This window comes from Stegastes partitus, unplaced genomic scaffold, assembly GCF_000690725.1.
Source record: "Stegastes partitus isolate 25-593 unplaced genomic scaffold, Stegastes_partitus-1.0.2 Scaffold2023, whole genome shotgun sequence".
Taxonomy (NCBI): Eukaryota; Metazoa; Chordata; class Actinopteri; family Pomacentridae; genus Stegastes; species Stegastes partitus.
In genome coordinates, this window is record NW_007579754.1 from 17,625 (window position 1) to 40,054 (window position 22,430).

The window sequence follows — 22,430 nt, forward strand, 5'->3', positions numbered from 1 at the left end:
CCCTGCCTTCACCCTGAGTCAGCTGGGATAGACTCCAGCCCCCCACGATTAAGCGGTGTATGGATGGATGGATGGATGTCACCAGGCAGAGGAGGTTGTCAGGAACACAGATGATGTTCTCTGATTACAAAAAGAGGAACAAATCAACGTTCAAAAAAAGTTTCCTAGATGTCATCAAGACCTCCAATAACAGAACATTCTTAGAAGGTTTATTGTGTTTTGCACTTTTCCTATACTCTGTTTTATTGTAAATACCAGCATGTTGCACCTTTTCTGTAAATACCTAAACTCTAACCTACTAGACACTTCGAATTTCCCCCAAGGGGATGAGTATAGTATCTCTCTATCTATCTATCTATCCCACAGACATTTAGTAACATCAGTAGCAGAAAATACAAAATCTATACATAAGTACTGTTGATATTGTTCAGATTCTTCCATGTGTGAAAGTTCAGATTTTGCACAGATTCCTCTGGATGTGGAGAACAATGATACGGCTCATATCTGTACATTAAAGAACAATGATGTTCTATTCTAATATTTTCATGTATTTATACATCACAGTTAAAGTCATGTCGCCACAGTGCTTTGCAGAGGAAAAACAATGATCAGATAAAAAAATTAAGTGTTATTGATGTTTGAGGGGAAACTATGAGACAAACTGTATAAAGTAGTTAAATCAACACTTTAATGCATCAATAACTATAATCTGATAATAAAATCTGCCATTCTGCATGATGAGACTTCTTTTAATTCTGGTATTTTAAGTATATTTTTTATTTTTTTGCACTTTTATCTAGGTATAAATTGAAACGGATGACTTGTAAGAAAGTCATTGTACATTGTGGTGTTAGTACTTTTACATAAGTATATTTTCTACCTCGGTGCTTAACAGGGACGGTAAACATTAGTTTATCAGAGGACAGATTTTAAGCTTTATAGCTACCATGAAAATAATATAAAGCTAAATTGAATCTGCACTCTGTATTCATCTCTGTCCTGCCAACACAAAACACTTATCAGCCACAAAATATTGGAGTTTCAGGAGTATGATGCTGTATTTTCATTTAAAGATTTTTCCTTCTCATTTATCAGAATCTGAATGCCTTTAAGCTGTTTATAATTTCTTAATAACTCGACTGTTGTGGCAGCTCAGGCTCCAGTTGTGATTAAAGCAGAGAAGCCTGTGCACACAGCTGCTTGTGTGTTGGAGTTTAAACTTTCAGCTCTGCAAAGCTAAAAATACCAGAGCCAACTATTGCAAACTCTGTACTTTCCCATCAAATATAGTCCATGCAAACAACTCAGCCAAAGTTCAGAGCGGTGCGGAGGAGAAGCGCCGTGAAAACGAACGCCCACTTCACACTCGTTCATTGTCTACAGATGCAGAGACGATCTTTGGGCTGGATTTCATTTTCACTTCCTCTATCTCCCCCCTCCTCCTCCTCCCCCCTCCTCTATCTGCCCCATCCATCCTCCCCCCTGCATCCTCCCCTTTTCTGCTCTGCTGCAGCTGGAAACGAAACTAGAAACTTCACATGAGCTCGTATGAGAATTAAAACAACACCTGCACTTATTTGGAAAATGCACGTTTTCAGTTTTATTTCCCTCCACAGGCTGAGCTGATGCACTTGTGGGTTTCAAGATGAACCGTTTTATATTGAGGAACATCATTTAGAAAGAAGCTGAATCGAAGCTTAAATGGGCAGTTTTCTGTGACAAAAGCAAATGCAGCTGTGTTAATAGATAATATTAATACATAAACCTGTGAGGACTCCCTTTTAAAACACACATGAACGCATTTATTTGCAGCTTTTTAGACTTTAACATGCACCCAAACTGAATCTTACTCGTGTGTGTTTATGCAATTCTTATCATTTCTGCTCTTGGGGACACTTTCAGTTTACACTAAAGAGAAAACAGCTTTCTCAGGAACAGAGAACATGATGTTTGAAAAGCGTTATGAGTTGCTGCCTGCACAAAAGTCCTCCTAAATTCACGTGACCTGTGTTATCTGCCTGTGACACACTGGTGCTCCCTGCAGCACAGAGCGGGGAGGAGGTCTGATAAACTAATACAGAAAGTCTCTAAATTAACGTGCACCAAATGCAACAGATGCCACAGATACTCATCAGACATAGAGAGGAAAATGAACACATTGCACAGAATGAATATCATTTGCACTGTGGGGGATTATAAAAGAACTCCAGCAACACAAAACCTTATTTGTGTGTGTTTTAGTTGCGATCGGTGCATCGAGGGTTAAACTGAGCCACAGTTTCAGTTCCTGGAAACCTTTGAAGGACTGCTGATTCATTAAAGGCCCTCAGAGCTGCACTTACCGTTTGTCTGGCTTCCTCTAGTGGCAACATGAAGCCACTAAAAACCTAAAAAGAAAAAAATAAAACATCCACCTAAACTGTTAATCATTCACACAAACCGTTCTTTAAACAATATTTCCAACCAAAGTACACAACTGGGGGGTCAATGATTACCTCTATCAGACTTCATAAAGGTAATGAGTAACGACGGCAGCACTAATTAACGTGTTTGTGTTTTAGGAGCAGAATGCAAACTGTCCAGGCCTGACCTGGATTAGAGACATTGATAGTATTTCAACATAAAAAGCTGCATCTAACACAGAACATGTCGAATCTTTGATGCACTGTATCTCAAACTAGCCCCATAGAGACTTGAACTGTCAGATCTCTCAGGGGGAGACTGTCCCACTAAACACACTTTGCACTTTTTGTCACTAAATTGCATTTCTGGTCACTTTACTGGGTATTTCAGTCCCAGATTGTCATATCTATACAACACATATTCCCTTTACATTCAGTTCCATTCTGGAAAATTAATTTTTCTTAAATTCTGCAAGTTTTTTTGATAAAGAAATGGCTGTAACATGTTTGTCCTTAACTCACTTGACTCCTATGAAGTTTTATTTTTGCCACTATTCTGAGTTTGCAAAGAAATATTTAGTAAATTCTGAATCTTTTCCCTCTGTTAATTGACCTGCCTCGTCCTGTAGAGGGCAGCAGAGGACCACCAGGTTACCAGTCTCATCATGTAGACTTGCTATTCATACCAACATGCCTGGCTTAAGAACATACTGAGACGTACGCCTTTTAAAATATAGAATTAAAACAGCATTTTGAAAACAAACTATATGTGCGATCAGAACACTATTGCTCTCTTTTATCTAATCTGACATCCAGGCGTCCCAGAACCTGCACAGGTGAGTCGCAGGTAAACATCTAGATCCTCCATGTTCTCCTTATGACCAGTTTACCTTTGTCAGCATTAAAATAACATATTTCCAACAACACGGTTCAGAATGAAACTCAAATGTGTCTGTGAAGATTCTCAGTCATCCAGGTCGTGGTTATTCTGGTAGGTTAATCGTAGCAACTGGACTTGCTTGAGTTCCTTGAAGACGTTTCACTTCTCATCCAAGAGGCTTCATCTGTTCTGACTGACTAGTTGGGAGTTCCAGATACTTATATCCTTAAGGAGCCATTAGCACCTGAGTTTCAATTTCATTTGAGGGTTTGTTGCTCCTCCCCCTCGTTATGTGAGTCGTTAGGACTCCTCCTGCCACACTGGGCTTCGTTAGGGTCTTTTGTGTCTAGATGTGAAAGTGGTTTCATCTTCCTAGGGAGAGATCTTAAGACTGAATTGTGAGAGGTGATGCCTCAGACCTCCACCTCTGTTGAGGGATGGTCCTTCCAGTTAGATGGCTTCTTTCACTCCTCTCTCAAACCATCTGTCCTCCCTGCAGGCCAACATCGGTACATTGTTGTCTTCTAATGAGTGTCCTTTGTCCTTAAGATGCAGGTGGACTGCTGAGTCCTGTCCTGAGGAGCTGTCTCTTCTGTGCTCAGCCATGCGCTAATGAAACTCAAAATGCTGCATCCTGCCAACTTTTTATAAATACATTTAAAGCTTAATACAGCCTCTAAACAAATACATGAACAGAGGAAACCAGAGGAGCTGCAGAAGGCCCACACAGACGCAGGGAGAAGATGCAAACGCCTCACAAAACCAAGCTGCTGCAGGTTTGAACTCACACCTTTCATGTTGAGGTGACAGTGCTGAACCAGACTGAGTCAAAGTGAGGAAAAAAAACTATTTTATCCTTGTGCTGTATTTAATTCTCAGACTAGCTGGAGTCTCAACAGATATGTTGTTCAGTTTTAATTACACACTAACTGACTAATGCTATACAAAAAACAAGCAGTTAATGTGCTTTTTAAAGTGTTTCTCCCATTTAGACATACATAATGCCACTGTGCTTAAGGTTTATTTATAGCAACCGCACTGGAAGTAATCTTCTGGCTTTATGTACTTACCTGCATGTCAGAACTGGATGATTGCGTCTATATTTGCTCCAGTCAAATAAGCTTAAAATCCCTTCTTGTTAGTGGTATTAAAGCATCTAAGGTGATGACAGTAGGGATACATAAATACACAAAGCTTCAGATCTACAGTATGACCACATAAAAAACGAGCATAAGAAGTAATTAATGATGTTCTACAACAGGACTCGCTCAGTTCCACCCTTTTGTTTTAGGACAAAACAATGGTGGTGTTCTATTAGGATGCGTTTTCATGGTGATAAATTAAAAACAGACGCAGGCAGAGTGATCCAGTTTGTGCATTTATTGCATTGAAAAAAAAACCTAGTACAAACCAGACGAGTGTTAAGTGTTAAAAAAAAAAGTTAAATAAACAGTACTTATTTATTTACTCAATTCTGAAGTAATCTGCTGATATTCGTGAGTGTAGCTGCTTAAAAAGACATCCCTGAAAATGTCTCGACGCCACTTTGTGTTTCCTGTATCACACAATCAAAAGACAGAAGTTAAAGTTTCCCTGAAAGACAAGAAAATAAAAATCATAAAATATAAGAGAGCAAAAATCAGCTCAGACTGAAGCACCCTGAAAATTGTTCCCTTTTATCCAAATGCTGATGATGCGTTCAAGTGCTTCTTATAGTCATTAAAATTACTTTGGCACGTGACCAGAGAACAGACAAATACATGCATCTGAAACTGGCGACACTCACTCTTCTCACTCAGTTTTCCACAGGTAGATAAATTCTGATTGAGAATCTAGCAAGGAAAGTAAAAATCTTTGGTCAACATGGAGACGATGCAGGGGATCTGCTTCTTGCCACTGAAGCCAGGCAGCTCTGAGGCAGATTCAAAGTTCATCGCCACTTTGTGGTTGACTCGGGTCATGAGCTGCATCAGCTCCAGCTTGCTGCCGTACTGCTGCAGCACTTCACACAGCGACTGCATGAACCAGGAGCCGTTGGCGGTGTTCCTCCACGAGTAGTAGCCTGTCGGACAATTCAGAGCGTCAGGACTCTTAGAAAAGATGCTCACACGCAAAACAGGTGACAATAAGAGCTGACGTTAACCCTCGAAACCCCAGGTGTTAAAAATCACCACAATGACAACATTTATCACATAATAAAGTGTCTAAACAGGAAGAATTGACAGATTTGCAGCTTTGTAATCGTCCTTTACGTGTGATTATTGGTTTTGTCAGGAAGAACTACCAAATCTGGGCAAAAAAAAATGGGGAAATTTAATCTAAATTGTTTTATCCTACATGTCTCATTCAACACTAAGTAACTTTGGCTTGAAATTCATGATCAGATATGGTTTTGATTAATCACTCATAAATTCTTTAGTCGACTTCACATCATCACATATCTGGTGTCAATCAAAAGTAGAAAAGTTGACAGTTAAATATATCTGGAAGTCTACTCTTGTCATATACATACAGGTGAAATACAGGTATGAAAAAGGTAAATCAGTTCTTACATACTGAGACATCAGCCAAAGTCTTGTAATTAGCTAGTTTTGATCGCTTATAAACATTTCAGAAACGATGCAGTGAAAATCCCATTTTCTGGTGATTTTGGGGGTCAAACAATGTCATTTTGCTTAATTTGCATAATTTATTTCATGACTGAATTGCTTGTTCACATACGGTGATTCCCTCTGATAACCAACAGGAAGTCGCCATATACCGGAGCCGCTACACCGGGCTGCGGGGTTGAACGGGAGTCATAATGCCAGTCCGGTATAGCGGGCTATAGTGTTGAAAGGGTTAAAAATCTGTCAAAAAACAAAGCACTGGCAGTAATCAGATTCTGTAAGAAAATCAAAAAAATCCTCATGTGACTGGCTGAGCAGCTAGCAACAGTCATGTGACAAAAATCCTGTGACTTGTTGGTTTCATGTAAACACATTAAAAGTGGAAGTAGTTAATTAACTAGAATATGTAGAGCCACTATTTTCCAGTATTGGCAACAACTGTGGGCACATCTTGGAAAATAAGTGATCAAAGAAAAAGTACCGTAAATTCCGGACTATAAGGCGCTACTTCTTTCACACGCTTTGAACACTGTGGCTTCAACAACGATGCGGCTAATTTATGGATTTTTACGATTTTTTACGAATTTCCCTCGAGATGAAAGTGACATTGAGAGCGACAACGAAAGAGAGACTGAGGAAGTGTGTGATGAAGTAATTCTGAGGCTGTTCCGGCTACGATGCTGAAGAAGACGACTTTAGTGGTTTTAGTGCAGGAGGAAGATGAAGATAGCGATCAATTACTTTTCCTGGTAGGCTGCTGTAGTTTTCATTTTTTTAACCAGCCGTGTTTCAGGCACTGTTCGGAAATTTACGGTATTTTTGTATGTTACTGGTACGTATGTAATTAAAAGTGTAAAAAATCTTTCTGTGTGAATATCTCATGTTACAACGTGGACACCTGCAGCTTATTTTTTAATGATTTTTGGCACTTTGTTGTACGACACTGAAGACATGTTTGACTGACAACGAATCCACAAAAAGTAAAAATACGACAGGAGTTTATTGGGTTAACAGGACACGATGCGTTTTTTTCTACTACTTCTGCTATGACTGGTTACCTGGAGCAGTGGAGTAGGCATACAGGAAGTCTGCTTCCACGGGAATCTTCTCTGACGTTTGCTCTGCGACACTGTCGGTCTCGACCAACGCTCCTTCATCCAGGTCTGTACCGCGACACGCCTGAACAGAGCAGCACATCCAGGCGTTACGTACATGAACTGAGAGAATATTGTAGGTAGTAGTTGTTCACATTTACACAACATCAAAAAAACGCCATTTCAACCTGATTACCGCACCACAAATGTGCACATAAACTTCCTGTATTTTCTAAGCTGGCGTCTGGTGGTTAAAAATGCAAAACACATAATCATTCAGAATTATTTTAGGAGCTTAAATGAAATAAAACCGTAACAATGTGGTCGTTTTACTGAAGCACAAGCATTTCAGCACCCATTGCAATGAAGTGTCCATTAACTGACCTGTATGAAGAAGAGTTTGGGTTTCCCCACCAGAGTACTACAGCGGTGTCCTTTCAGGCAGTTCACCAGGGTGTCAAACTTCTCACAGCCGTCGGTGCCGTAAATCACCCCCTCGTCGCCGTGACTCAGCAGCACACACACAAACGACGCCCTCCGACTGTGGTCCTCCTTGGATACTGGAGGCAGAGGAACAGATAGCGAACAAGGTGAAGGTTGGTTCAAGTCCAGATGTTTTTAACTCTCAGCATAGTTTAGTGAATACGGTTCTAGTATTTTAGAGTCAGTTCTCTTGGTCAAACATTTAAGAGCTTTCCTCGCACAAACGTCTGTGAGGTTTCTCATTACAGATGTCAAGAATACAGTCGCAGACGTCCACACGGTGAATTACAGCTGAATTCGGACTAGCTGTAGTCCAGTTTCTGATCTGTACAGTGTAATTAGAACAAGGATCTTTTATATTCCAGATATCCACATTGTCCTTTTTAGAAAATTCAGTTTGACCTGGTCAGAATCATGTTGTAATGCTGAAATGTAATGGCTCTGTGAAATGAAAGGACAACGCAGGTATCTGTAGTTACATCAGACTTAGGAGTTACAGTACGGTGACAGATGCAAGGTGCTGCCTGCCAACTTCGGGTTCAGTGTCTTGCTCAAAGACACTTTGTGGAGGGGCGGGGGATTGAACCGGCAACCTTGCGATTGGAGGACAACCTGCTCTACCACCTGAGCCTCAGCCGCCCAGAAGCTATGGCAAGTGGAAGGCCAGCACTGCAAATGACAAGCTGTTCTACCTCCATGTCTGAGATACCTGTGGTTGAAGTTCTAGAAAGATTCGGCCATAAGCCTCTGATGAACAAAGCTCTCTTTCTCCACCGACTCCTTGCTGATGATCTTATCCCACACAGCAGTGGTTACTTCCGCTAACAGCTTTGACCGGTCATAATGACACTTGGGTTATCTACATCTATTATTTTGACGAGTCCAAACTGAGATCTCCAAGCGTTGTTTTGACTGGTCAGAATGATGTTACAGACACCTGTAATGTTAATGCTGGATCGTCAAACTCAGCTAATACCTGTTAAAATGGTTTGCAATGGTTCTGGCATAAAGAACTACTTAACAGTGCCCTTAAACATTTGTGAAGTTGATTAAACTGTTTGGTAACCAGCCTTATGCTCCTGTATTAATGCAGTCTGAATAAATGCAACAGTCCATAACCTGAGAAAAGTGCACCAATACTGGGTCATTTAACTAAAGTGTTAACCAGTTCAGAACCAGGTGATTCATGACAGTGTAGCAGGACAGAGAAGATGTATTTTTATTTATTTTAAAACAGCAGCAACCTTGAATGCATAAACATCTGTCTTACCAGCTAACATCAGTTGTTTCATCTCAGACACACTCCGGTCAGTAACCACTCTGACGTCGTAACCCATAGACTTGAAGGTCTTGGCAACAAGAGCAGCATCCACATCTGTCCCGTTACGAGTGTTCATGCCTGGAGAGTCGCACAAACACACACAATGCAGTACGACAACAACTGTCAGAATGACATTACGGCTGAATGAACAGGACTGAACAGACGAACAGAATCTGAATGTTCTAAACTCACAAGTCCTGCTTCTAACACTTCAGACTGGTAAATTGTAACGACTATTTTTGCATGATTAGGTTCATTTTGTCTGCTCTGATTTTAGGTATAAGGGTTTCTATTGTTGTCAGACAATGAGTATGAGTAGTGCATCATGAACTGGGACAACGCAAAGATCATCGGATCAGAGAACAACAAATTTAAACGCTGGATCAAGGAGGCCACAGAAATCAGGAGGCGAGCCAAAGACACCATGAACCGTGATGAGAGGGCATTCATGCTGTCCCACACATGGGACGATCTCCTGCAGAGACCAGCGGGAGGCAGGAAGTGTGGCCCGTCGGGCACATCTGACAGACTGCCAGGCGGGTCACGCCTCCAGGAAACCACCAGCTGATAAAGACACGTCACCACAGATGCCAGTGATGTTTCTGACTGTCGAAACATCCATCCATCCATTATCTATACACCACTTAATCCTCACGAGGGTCATGGGGGGCTGGAGTCTATCCCAGCTGACTCAGGGTGAAGGCAGGTTCACCTGGACAGGTAACCAGTCTATCACAGGGCTACACTTAGAGACAGACAACCAAGCACACTCACATTCACACCTACGGACAATTTAGAATCACCAATTAACCTCAACATGGTTTTGGACTGTGTGGGAGGAAGCCGGAGAACCTGGAGAGAACCCACACTGCACGGGGAGAACATGCACAGTCGAAACACGTCAAAGGTAACAGCTTCTATGTAAAAAATACTCATTGTCTGACAAAAAAAGAAACCTTATACCTACTATTTTTGTAGTCACAAGACAGACAAGCTTTTCATTTTATGTGTTTATGTAGTTGTCACAACATGATTTAACCCCACTGCTACAAAGAGGAAAATTCCTCTAAGTGGATGTAAGTGAGGGGAAAAACAGAGAGATTGTAAATTTAATATATTCAAGTTTTTGTATGTTGGACTTGGGGGATGAAAGAAGTTTCTGCTCATGCATGTTTGATTCAATAATGTTGAAGGAGTCCATCTATCTGATACAACTTCTTCACAGGATTTTGACTTGTTATCGGAGTAAAAGCACAGGTGTTAAAACAATTACTGTTATTCAAGTGTAACAGCGAGACAACGTGTATGATACCAGGGCCATGGAAGTAAAGCTGATCAATTAAACTGAGTCACTATCCATTACTTGACTTAGATTTATTTTATCTATTTTAGTCTTTACAGAAAACTTTCAGTCAGGTAAGCACACCTCCTCTTCAGCGGTGTGGCACGAATTTAACACACCTGTGCACATGTTAACAACCGCTGCAGACGTTCGCAAAGTTGGCTGAAATTTGGGAAAATGTCCAACTGCCCATGAGAGGTGCATGAGCGTGTATGAATCACTGAATGGGCGTGCTTACCGGTGCTTTTGTGGAAGTTCTTATTGTTGATGATCAAACAGGTTCCGATGCTGGGGTAATCCATGTTGTAGCGGAACGGGTCGGCGCCTACTGAGATGCTGCTCTTGCTGCTGGGAGCCGAGTCCGTTTCCTCTTCATTTTTACCATTTGCTGCACTGCGCCTGGAAATTCGCACACACAGAAACATGCCGATGGATGAACAGACTTCATTTAAAAGCTGAAAAACCCGTCTAGCCATAACACACTTGAAGACAGTTGATGGTGACTGAAGCTGAAGGTCTTGTTTAACCACAACCCGTTCATGACTGTGCTCATCGGTCATAGATGTTATAATGGTTTTCGGGTTATCTCACTGCTCGGCTATACCTGAGTCACGGCGGATGGTGGATTCCCTTTTTGCAAATAAACATTTCCTCGTCTATTGTTTTGTGGTGTCCTGTGGTATCAGGCACCAACATGTCAATATGACTAACATCTGAGAAACTTGGTCATGTTCCTGAAAGCGTTCCTGGACTTCTTTTTGCAGCGTGGCAGCGAGTATTATGCTGCTGAAAGAGGCCATCAAAGAATACTGAATAGAGTGCAACAGTGTTTATGTCGGTGCTATGTGTCTTTGTGTGACATGAATGCAGGACCCAATGTATCCCATCAAAACATGACCCACAGCATCACACTACCTGCACCAGCTTGCCGTCTTCCCATAGTGTATCCTGCTGGCATCTTTTACCAAGTAAACAACGAATACACCACATTCACTGGATCATTGCTCCATGGTCTGGTTTTCATGTGCTCATTGTAGGTGCTCTAGCAGTGGACAGCACTGACACTGACCGTTCTGCAGCTACACAGTCTCATCATGTGATCCGAAACCTTCCTGTCACAGCCGCATTTTCAGCTATTTGTGCTGCAGTAGCTCTTGTGAGAACTGTCTCCAATTCACTGGTTGTACTTCCTTAGACTACTGTAAATTTCCGGACTGTAAGCTGCTACTTTTTTCACACGCTTTGAACACTGCGGCTTAAACAATGATGAGGCTAATTTAAGGATTTTTACGAATTCGCCTCGAGACGAAAGTGACAATGAGAGCGACAACGAAAGAGAGACTGAGGAAGTGTGTGATGAAGTAATTCTGAGGCTGTCTAATTCTGACACGGAAGACTTTAATGGTTTTAGTGCAGGAGGAAGATGAAGATAGCGATCAATGACTTTTCCTGGTAGGCTGCTGTAGGTTTTATTTTCTTAACCAGCCGTGTTACAGGAACTGTTTGGAAAAAAAGCATCTACGGTACGTATTTGTGCATGTTACCTGCGGTTTATAGACAAGTGCAGCCTATATATGTACACATTTTTTTTCTTTTTAAAGTTCGTGGGTGCGGCTTATATTCAGGTGCCTCATTAGTCCAAAAATTACGGTACCTCTGTTAGCTACCAACCACTGCAAACCAGTCACATCAAATCCTTACACCCCACGTTTTTTCTTCTTCCAACACATCAGCTCTGAAAACTAGATGGTCACTTGTTGCCTAAGATATCCCCCCCACTCCTCACGTGTCACTGTGACAAGATAATCACTGCTATTCCCTCCACCTGTCAGTTGTTTTCATGTTGTGGCTGACCGTGTAGGTGTAAGTTCATTAAGATAGGGGCAGTCAGATAGTGAGTAGTGGACTGTAGTTACCTTTTAAAAAAGGATGGTCGGGCGTCCAGGGAGTCCTCACCACTCTGCACATCACCATCAGCACCAACGTCAGCCATGTTCCTGCAGACGTGAACAGAACAGAGATGATTTAGAAATCAGAAAATGTGTGAAAGATAAAAATAAGAAAACAAACTACAAGAAAAGGGAAAAGAAAAAAAGAGAAACCCTGTTCGCCCTGGCCTGCTGCCTCCTTCTTACAAATCCCAAGGTAACTTTATTAGCATTAGTATTGTTATGTACGTATAAAGTCCTTTTTTTATGTATTTCCAAACACAAAAATACAGTTTCCTCTGACACGCCCAACAAAATAATCTGTACCATATTGAAATCATACCTCTGTTCACTATATTTAACCGTTTTGCATCATTGTTTGTATATTTTCCACCTGCATCTGTCTAATCTGTTGTACTTGTTGCACTAATAAAGAGTAGAAAAAAAAGATAAATTAAAACATTTTACTTGGATAAAGTGAAAGCAATAACCTGAATAAATGCCAAATTGTTTCTAGATTCCCATTTTTCTCTCCTCCGTTTCCTACAACATGGTGCTTTTATCCCTCCTTTAAACATACATGACATTTCTTTTAATGAAATCTACAGTAAACCTTTTCTCATACTGGCTAAAGCGGCTTCAGAACGCCTATGCCGCAGTTTAATGCCTTTAAAATACCCAATATATCGGTTATAACCTAATTAGGATGGATGACATAGTGGCCTGGTAAACTATTTCACCTGGAGATCTGTTTTAATCAGGAGAACATTTTTAATATCTTGCATTTGCTGTGAGAAATAACATAAAGATTTGTTTCTGTTAATGATGGAGGTCTTTGTTTGAGGGTGTGTTGACCCATTATTGTTTAAAACACAGAATTAATCCAGATTAGATTTACTGATACCTCACTACGTTTTCTCTGATACTGATCTCCTCAGCTACCGAAGCGTTTCTTTAAAAGGAGCTGGACAATAAAATGTTTGCACTGTTTTTTATACGTACATTTTTCTGTCTAGTATGAGTGTATCTCTGTGTGTACCGCTGCTGACAACACTGTGAATTTCTTCACTGTGAGATTAATAAAGGCATATCGTATCTAATCTTAACTGGACAGGTACAATAAAAATGTATAACAGTGACGTCTGTGGGTTAATCACAGCGACCATGACACTGTCTGTTGCTTCTCAGGGTTTGGAGGAGAAAACCGAGCTACTTGGAGACGAGTCTTTTTGTAATCTGGGTTAGCCAACCCTTTATATGTATAGAATAAATTTATGACATCAAAAAATGATCTACGAGTTTGTCTTTAAGTGTAATTCCTTTACACACAAGAGCAACTTTGTCCTGCTACAAATCTGTGTGAGGAAAAGGACGACAACTATAATAATTAGCATTTTGATTCCTGTCTTGATTAGTCTATCACTTGTTTTGTTTGGCTGCTAAAATGTCAGAAAATACGGAATAATGTACACCAGTGTTTCCCAAAAGGCCAAGATGACGTCCTCAAGTGTCTTTTCATCAAGATATTTAGTCATTACTGTCATAGAGGAGTAAAGAAACCAGAAAAATTCACACTTTAGAAGCAGAATTTTGACTCTTGTTCTTGAAAATACTTACTCAAACCGATTAACTCATTATCAGAATAACTGATTGTCCAATAAATCAGTGAAGCAAGTCTAACTGGGTTAGCTGACACAGGATGCCAAGTTACACAAGCGCTAAAACCCAACTTTACACCCAAAACCACTTTACCAAATTGCATATGGACCACAAAAATCTACCACAGCAGCCAAACGGGTTCTTCCTGGAAGTTATTCACACATAACTGTCTGATGTGTTGTGGTTTGTTTGGTGAAGGCTACAGGATGGATGAAAAGGATTTCAGCTGAGTTGCAGAGGACACACTGCCCTGAATTTTGAATAAAGTTGTCCTGAATAAAAAAGCACAAAAGCAGCAAAGAGGGCAACAATGCACATGCAAGCAGAGAAGCTGCAAACTCACCAGACAGCAGGAAACGTGGTGTTTAACATTAAGAAACCTCCAAATTAATGTCAGTGCCTATGATTTCTTATATTGTGTTCTATGTCGTGTCAAATAATTAACATGTGAACAGAAAACTAAAAGTACATTATGGCTAAGACTTGGGAACATCCAGTACTTTTTAAGCCATGTTGGTTTATAACAAAACTCCACTGACAAAACAGGAAATTTACAGCTATTGTTTTTTTTTTACCAACAAAGGCAGGCCTCAAAACCAAAATGATACAGCATTTTTCGGGACATGATCTCCTCGGAAAACATATTAGTCATCAGGCTGTAACCCTAATAACCGTTTCCTGTGGAAAAATTACCTCAAAACTTGTGCAGTAAAATGCAAAATACTTCAGACTCAGGACAAGTGAAGACATGCAGCAAAAACTCCAGGAAGCAGCGTTAAATTAGTGCTAGCTTAAGTCACACTGGGGGTATTCTAGCTCAGTGACCAGCGAATAGGAGGACATAACACCTTCTAGTAATCACATCCGTCATAAAACACAAGATAAGACAATCTTCAGTTAGTTTTACACACCGAGTAAATTATTATTGTGTTTATCTGCGGTGTAGCTCAGTAAGCTAACGCACAAAGTGTCGAGAATTAACTTTACCTGGCGGGTGTCAACTTTTAACAAACGGCTCCATTAAATAAACCCGTATTTAAAATCATTCAACAAGTCTAAATATTTGACATATTTCTGTTACCAGACGTACCTTTTCTGTGAGACGTCCGAGGACAACAGGTGCTGACAGGTCTCCCGTCTTTTAATAAGCGTTACGAGGAAATGTCACAACGTTTAAAGAAAAAGCCTGGAACTTCTCAGCCAATCAGGAACGCCGCTTCCCCCGAGCGGGCGGGACTAAGCCGCAACTGCCACGAGCACCTTGACCAGAAGGCTGACGTTGATTGGTTGAGAGAACTGTCAGCTGGATTGAGGAATTTAGGTTAAGGTACAGCATGTTATGAACGTGTATTAGTGAAAGTGACTACTTTATAGACACAACTGAGCTATATTAAACCACTTAGAGGGAATTTAGTTGATTATTAGAATGCAGTGCTCTAGTAAGAAATCAGAGGTCCTCTTCAGTGCTTACCATCCACCTATAAAGGTTCTCTGGGGAACACAAATAAGAGGTCAAAGTGTTAGAGCAGTCTTCAGATTTATTCATACCCTTCCATTAAAGAAAAGGCAAAATTAACAATAATCACTCAAAATAACTAGAAACGGAAAAAATAACAATAAATAAAAATTTGCTAAATTGTAATTTAGTGAAATAAGACATTGCTTTTGAATTGTGGTTGAAAAGAGTAATTAAAAAATAAAAAATAAATAAATAAAAAAAACTGTCCTGGACAAATTAGAGCACTTTGCTGATGAGCAGTGGACCAAAATACCTGCAAACAGGTGCAAAAGTCTGACTGAGAGTTACAGAAAACACTTGATTGCAGTAATTGTCTCAAAGGGTTGTTCAACAAAATATTAGTTTACGGGTCCCATCATGCTTGTTTTTTTTTTTGTTTTTTGTTTGTTTTTTTAGTATTTCTGTTGAACCACAATTCAAAATCAATGCCATGATTTTCATAAAATTTTTATTTATTATTACTTTTGTACATTTCAACTTATTTCAGTGACAGCTGTTTTTTCCTTCTTTAATGGGAGGGTAGGAATAAATTTGAGGATGACTACACAGCAGTTTTATCAAGCACGCATAGGATGCACCTCACAACCCACAGGACCCAAAAGATCCACAACCAGGACACATTCAGGGGTCCGATGTCCATGCCAACAACATGTCATGGTTGTCTTAAAGGCACAAGGGGGGTCCTACACCCTATTAGGCAGGTTTTAATGTTTTGGCTGATGTGTGTAAGCTCACAGGAAACCTAACAGCAGTCTAAGCTTCTGTTCTTGTTCATCATCAGTTCAGAGCAGAACTTACAAGTATTAATATGCATCCTCCCTGAACAGAAAATACACAAAAAGAAAACATGCTGCTATTGTTGGTTTATTTTGATATACATATAGTGTTGCATGCAGCAAGAAATGATCCACATTTTACAGTTATGGTGTACAAAAACCCCAACCCCCGACACAGTTTCCAGCAGCTTCAACACTGCTCATCATATTTAGTCTTCAAGAGGTTTAAACTTTAGACATTATTTGTCAGTCACATTTTGTTTCTGTCTTTTTTCCGGTCTTTCGTTGACTCCTCTCTGTCTGGTCTCTGTTCCATGTATGAACTTTGTCTCCAACAGCAGAGCCGGTAAGCTGGAAGCACCATACTGGAAATAAAGGAGGAAGTATGTCACAATGAGAGTTTTAATTTAACTCAGCGTACGAATAAATAGCAGTTATTCACCAAAACACACAAAAAAGACAACGGTAGGGTGCATTTGTGAAGTGAATGATGGCATCTGCGTTGTGTGTTTGTACCGTCTCCTTCTCATTGGGGTGTTTGCGTCGGTGGTCCAGGTATTGTCTGTTGAGCTCTCCGATGTCGTGGAGGAAGGCCTGGCCTCGTCTCAGATCAGCTAATCGGAGTTTAAGTTCTGCTTTCTCCTTCTGCAGCAACCACAGCTGCCTCTCTGCCCTGTTGGACCAAACACACGATGTTAAAGGTCACTGTAATCACATGTAGACTATATTAAAAGAAAGTTTTACTGTTATTTATGGTGTTTGTTGTGTAAATATTACATTTAGCTGACAGCATGAAGGGGCGTTCCAATTATTTTCAATGGATTACTTTTAGTTTGTAGATACAAAATGCTACCGATAATCTGTGTTTGTAGAAAAGATAACTTGTGTGTGTGTTGCTTCTCACCTCATCAGCTCATGCTTGGCATTCAGCAGTTTCTGTGTTTTTGTACGGATAGAAGAACCCACCTGATGCACACAGACACACAGAACAAAGTACAGAGTAACGTCATACACTTTACTATGCATGTCAGAGGATCACCAGGATTCATCCTCTGTGAATCTCTGTGCAGAAGCTACTTGGATATTTCAGTCTCACCCAAAGTGGTGAAGCAATCAATCAGCACTCCCAGGATTTGAGTGCTTCTGTAGTTACCTTTGCATTTTCTCTTTTGAGGATGCGGAGCTCTTTACAAGAGGAGATCTAGAGGAGAAAAAAAAAAAAAAAACACGAAAAAATAAAAACATGTGATGAGAATTCTGACATTAATCAATATCTCTCTTTTGTTGGATAATGACATTTATTGCTGACTTAATCAATAGCACGCTGGTGCCTTTGGGGATTATTTTGAGGGAAAACACTAACGGTAATTTCACTTTTTTGGCATTAAAGCATGGCTATAAACGATCATGTTGGATGTAAATCTGCAGTTTGAGAATCCAGTTGGGTGAAATCCTAATTGTCATTTTAGATTTTAAAAAACACACACACATTGCTCACACTGATGCACATTTTCCTAAAGGTAAACACACTGATAATTTATGTGTCTTCATGCTAATAAAATAGTAGGCAACTTAACCTGCTTTTGTGGGTAACAAAAATACATCTAAACCTGTAAATGCCAACTTGAACCACCTTCATTACAGCACAGAGTCTTTCCTGAATTCCCCTCTGAGATTAACAAAGTCAGTCTAAGTCTAAGTCTGAGTCAGCTCTTGTGTTTGGAAACCTCTGTATCACAACATAAACAGAATTCAGAAAGTCTTACCTTTTCCACAAGTTGGTCTTTGACATTGTCGGAGAAACAATGAATGGCCTTTTTGACTGCTTTAGACTCCACAGTCTCACTGAAAACAAACAAATACACACATAAATACAGCAACTCTGCAATTAAAATGATTAAAACTGAGAATATGTGAAAATATCAGAGTTGAACATGAAGTCAAGGGGTTAGACAACAGACATCAGAGAGGTCTTAGAGAGATTTATTGTTCAGATGATGTCACTTTACCTGTACTGGTCACAAAAATCCAGAAAGGCATCCAGCACCACGTCTAGATCTGTTCCTCCCTGATGTCTCGTTCTCTTCTGTTTATCACTGCTGGCTGTTTCAGTTCCCCCAGATGCACTTCCTTTAAGTGGAATAATTAGATTTACTCGGTTCAAGATTTGAGTAAGAACAGGAGAAAACATTTTTAGACCTCATGAACTCCAAATTGTAATAAAAAAAAATTACTACTGACCGCCGTAATATTCCAAAGATTTATAGAAGTTAGCTAAATTTTAAAAAGCTTCCACTGCACTCAGAATGGCATAGATTTCCTTCATACAGTATTTTCTACTTTAAAATGAAATACTAAAGACAAGGCAACCTCAGAAGTCCCACCTATGAAGCTATGAACACACAACGAAGAAGTGTGGTTTTAACCTCTAAGGAAATCGGCTTTGTGGCTGAGCATTACAGGAAAAGATCAATATTACTCACAAGTCATTGTTTTGAGATTCAAGGGTAAAATATCAAATGTCAAAATTCCACATTATTTTGAGGTCGTAAGTCATTATCTTGAAATAATAGAAACATATTTTCAGATGGAAACTTTGGCATTATTGTAAGAAAGGTTCTCATTTTGAGATGCTTTGTCAAAATAGTTTCTCATCGTTTTAATGTAGTAAATAATTATTTTGAGAAATTAAGTCAATATTTTTCTCTTTTTTCTCAGTTACCAAGTCAAAGTACTTAAAGTTTTTCATTTTTTCCGGTTAACAAATCAGAATTTCAAAATCCTAAGTCGTTATTTAGAGCAAGTTTCTCATTATTTTGAGGTCTTTCATTATAATGGCTTTTATATAAGGATATTTTAATTTGTTTTTCAGACACAGGGGTGAAAATAGGCTGAAATAAATGGCAACCTTATGGAGATAACAAGTCAGAATAGCTGGCTGTTTCCCTGTGTTTCCAGTCTTTATGCTAAACTAAGTTAACTGTCTCCAGCTTCATACTGACATTAAAGTTGTATGGCCTTAATTATCTCATCCTGACCTTAAAATTTGTGCTTCTATTTCGTAAAATAATAAACAGTGACATTTAACATTGCAGCTTTTCCAGAAGTCATCACTCACGCCAGCCTCTTTTACTCTTTTTTTCTTACCTGATGAAGACTTTCTGGGTTTGGATCTGCCAAGCGAAGACTTTCTACTTCTGCCCAAACTATACATCCTGGCCTTTTTTGGACTTGGGTTCTGAATAAAAGTGAGGGAAAGGTGAAATGTCAGAATGTAGATCATAGTCCTGTGGCTGCTGACTGTTTACATTCGTCCATACCCAGCTGGTGTCTTCGTCTATCTCCTCATCAGACGACAGGACTCTCCTACGGTTCTGTTGGACTGTGCCAGAGTCTGATTCCTCCTGAAGGAAAACACATTTCTCTGAATATGTAAAACTTCCTTTCCCAGTTTTTTTTTTTAATCCTAATGCTGCTATGATTATGACCTTATTACCACAAGTTTGTTATTCCATAGACACAATCATTTCTACTGGAGACGTTATAATTTACTTTCTTACCTGTGACTGACTGTCACTGGTCTTTCCATTCCCTGATTCACTCTTTCTCTTCTTGTCCTTCATCATTTGCTGATTTTTCCCTGGCCTGGTGGGACACAGAGACATGTCACTAAACTGATGGGAGGATACATCAGTACATATTTCCATAAGACAGGTGAGAAAGTGCATGAACTAGGAGGACAGACGTAGAGCACAGATGCGTTTTTTCTGGACGTTAACAAACACAGATGGTAAATCAAAGACAATGCAGCCACACCAGTCACACTATTAAGTGACTGATTCACAGCACAACACAGCAGCATCAGTGTACAAATAACAGTAAAAACTAATTCCTTAGACATTACCTGGTTTTGATCTTCTCTCCAGTACTTCTCCTATTAATCTTCTTCTTCTTTTTCTCCTCCTCCTCCTCCTCACCCTCCTCTGTGTCCTTCTTCTTCTTCTTCTTCACAGCAGCCCCACGCTGTTTGTTAGTGGCCTTCAGTGTCTTAGGAATGTCCTTTCTTTCTGTTCTTTTTCTGTCCATTTCTTTCTCCTCCACATCATTTAAATCTTCTTCCACAGCGGTACTATGCAGAGGGTTACCTAGGCAAGACAAGAGTTCTCTGGTAAGAAGAAGTTTGTAGTTTGACAATATGCTCTAGTGTGGAAGCAGGAGAACAAATACACAACGTGTATAATTACAATACAGAGTTCAACACAGTAAGAACTCAGAATGACCCTGACATGAACAAAAATATAAAGACTTACCATCATTTAGCTGCAGTCCCTGCAGGAAGCTAGTTTTGTCTATACCAGACAGGTCAGGAGAATCCATTGGATCAACAGAGGAAGCTTTCTGGATTTGAACACAACAGAGATCCTGAATGAAAAAACAACAACATACATTTGACAAGACGATGGCCTATTTATCTAATTATACTACAGGCACCACTGACCAACTCACCTGAGTCTCTCCTGGTGGGTCTGTGAGCTCCTTGGCTCCTTTGTCCTTTTTGGCTCTGCAGGAATAAAGGGACAGGGATGCGTTTTTAATATTTGTGCCACCACTTCCACCACAAACAGGTAAAATCCCAAATTAAAGCCCCAATCCAGTTGTTGACTTAATATCGAAAATCTAATTTCAGTGTATCAAAGTTACTTATTTAGATTTTTCCACTTGAATACAATTCCTTCCTGCTTTAAAATGGCTCAGATGTAACTGTACAGTGTTGACTCACCACCTCTCTCTCCACCCAGCCCTCCTCACTTATTACAGCTTTAGGACATGAGCTCACCCACAAGTCAAACACTGTAAAACTACTCAACACAATGCATAAGAGGAGTGGTAATACTGGAGGAATTCAGGTAGACATGTTTAGACTGAAAACTTACTCCAAAGAATAATGATGCAGGAAGTCCCACTCTGCAAGTTGACATAATTGGTTAATTTGGTTTGTTATATATGAAAACCCCGGAAGTCGAATGTTTTCCATGCTGTCATTGGTGCACTGTAGTTTCAACTGCTCAGCCACATATGTTTTTAGCGTGTAAAAACACAACACAGACATGCTAACAAGGTTTAACAAAATAACAAAAACACATAGCGGCTATGTGGCTAACTGTCACACCAAACTCCATTGAAATTTATTACACTTTAAGGCATAACTGACATAACTAGCGTAACCGAGTACTTTTTTGATTTGTCTCTTACATAACTTGGTGAGGCTACATTACTATCAGACAACACTTAATGACAACTAATAAAGTCTTTATTTTTATTAGGTTTGACCACTTCTCTCACACATATCTTGTGAGCAGCAAGACAAGCAGGGAAACGTAAACTTGGCAGATGTTCATTAAAATATGTTGGTTTAATGAGAGAAAAGACAACGCCGTGTCTGTTTATAGATATAGGTTCGATTTTTTAAAAAGTTTATAAGTTATGAATCATATTTTCTACCTTATTAGGAACGACGGAGGGTGAAAAACTAGGCTTGTTTTGAAAAAAAACCCGTTGCTTCCATTGAAACAGGTTCCCGCAAAATAGTTCAACCACCGGGCTGTACCATTACACACACACGGGGGTGGCAGGGGATACCGACACAATACTTTACGGCTCAAAAGTGAAGGTTAATGTGATTAAAACTACAACATGTGGCACGTAATTGTACGATGATATAGTCTGGACACAGTTCGCTGAATATATAAACGGCTGCAGTGAACGTGTTTCGAAACTATCTTCCGCAAGTGGACTAGCTTACATTTTGGTCCTACGGAAAGCGAAACGGTTCAAAATTTGCTGAAGGTTCCCCTTCAACACGACGAAGTAACAATGACGTAATTTAGATATTTGATCACTGTAGTGAGAATAACAAAACCCGATGAATGATTTATGGCCCAGTTAAAACAAAATGTACAATTACCATGGTGTAAATAACAGTGTAATGTAACGTAATCATTAAATGTAATGTAATCATTAAAGACTCCTGTTACACTACCTCTGTGCAACATCTTTACATGTGCAATTCTTCACTTTCATGTGCAATATTGTAATTTAAACTGTTTCCTAATTTATTACTCTGGTTTAGGCAAGTGTATGTCTCCTTTACACAGTACTTTTTATTTACATAGTGCTTTTATACTTTTCTCTCACATATATTTCGAATTTTTTAGATTTACATTTCTATATTTATTGCCTGTCTTGTTGTAAATGTTATGTACCACAGTTTCATTCACCATGTCAGATTCCTTGTGTGTGCGAACTCACTTGGCAATAAAAGCTTTCTGTATTCTGTAATAGGACCCATTAAAATTCAACTTCTTATTTAAATGGTTCTCTGGACACAGTCCTGATGAAACAAAACACACGACACAG

General features: G+C 39.7%; 2 protein-coding genes across 4 annotated transcripts; both read right to left on the bottom strand.

The window, feature by feature from the left end:
* Positions 1–4,937: 4,937 nt before the first annotated feature.
* Positions 4,938–14,887, bottom strand: LOC103373595 (caspase-3-like). Its single transcript, XM_008303512.1, has 7 exons — positions 14,809–14,887; positions 12,048–12,128; positions 10,370–10,530; positions 8,739–8,867; positions 7,370–7,545; positions 6,950–7,070; positions 4,938–5,344 (listed from the first exon to the last, which is right to left on the bottom strand). The coding sequence occupies exons 2-7, from the start codon at positions 12,122–12,124 to the stop codon at positions 5,115–5,117; spliced, it is 894 nt and encodes a 297-aa protein (XP_008301734.1). The 5' UTR covers positions 12,125–12,128; positions 14,809–14,887; the 3' UTR covers positions 4,938–5,114.
* A 1,198-nt stretch (positions 14,888–16,085) lies between these two features.
* Positions 16,086–21,655, bottom strand: cenpu (centromere protein U). 3 transcript variants are annotated; one of them, XM_008303514.1, is made up of 14 exons: positions 21,516–21,655; positions 20,948–20,978; positions 20,520–20,574; positions 20,324–20,411; positions 19,918–20,158; positions 19,574–19,658; positions 19,334–19,417; positions 19,161–19,251; positions 18,023–18,143; positions 17,780–17,858; positions 17,167–17,214; positions 16,918–16,979; positions 16,530–16,686; positions 16,086–16,378 (listed from the first exon to the last, which is right to left on the bottom strand). In XM_008303514.1, the coding sequence occupies exons 4-14, from the start codon at positions 20,388–20,390 to the stop codon at positions 16,253–16,255; spliced, it is 1,161 nt and encodes a 386-aa protein (XP_008301736.1). In that variant the 5' UTR covers positions 20,391–20,411; positions 20,520–20,574; positions 20,948–20,978; positions 21,516–21,655; the 3' UTR covers positions 16,086–16,252. The 3 variants fall into 3 exon arrangements, with proteins under 3 accessions (XP_008301736.1, XP_008301735.1, XP_008301737.1); XM_008303513.1 differs by lacking the exon at positions 20,948–20,978; XM_008303515.1 differs by lacking the exon at positions 20,948–20,978 and having other exon boundaries at positions 20,324–20,435.
* Between the last annotated feature and the right edge of the window lie 775 nt (positions 21,656–22,430).

What these genes read in the sequence shown, in the direction of transcription:
- LOC103373595 (XM_008303512.1), bottom strand. Translation starts at nt 12,124, where the DNA reads ATGGCTGACGTTGGTGCTGATGGTGATGTGCAGAGTGGTGAGGACTCC. An exon ending in GAAACAACTGATGTTAGCTG is followed by an intron (nt 7,546 to 8,738) that starts GTAAGACAGATG and finishes CTCTGCCTCCAG; the next exon opens with TATCCAAGGAGGACCACAGT. An exon ending in CCAAACTCTTCTTCATACAG is followed by an intron (nt 7,071 to 7,369) that starts GTCAGTTAATGG and finishes TGCTCTGTTCAG; the next exon opens with GCGTGTCGCGGTACAGACCT.
- cenpu (XM_008303513.1), bottom strand. Translation starts at nt 20,390, where the DNA reads ATGGATTCTCCTGACCTGTCTGGTATAGACAAAACTAGCTTCCTGCAG. An exon ending in CCAGTGACAGTCAGTCACAG is followed by an intron (nt 19,418 to 19,573) that starts GTAAGAAAGTAA and finishes GTTTTCCTTCAG; the next exon opens with GAGGAATCAGACTCTGGCAC. An exon ending in ACCCAGAAAGTCTTCATCAG is followed by an intron (nt 18,144 to 19,160) that starts GTAAGAAAAAAA and finishes TTCCACTTAAAG; the next exon opens with GAAGTGCATCTGGGGGAACT.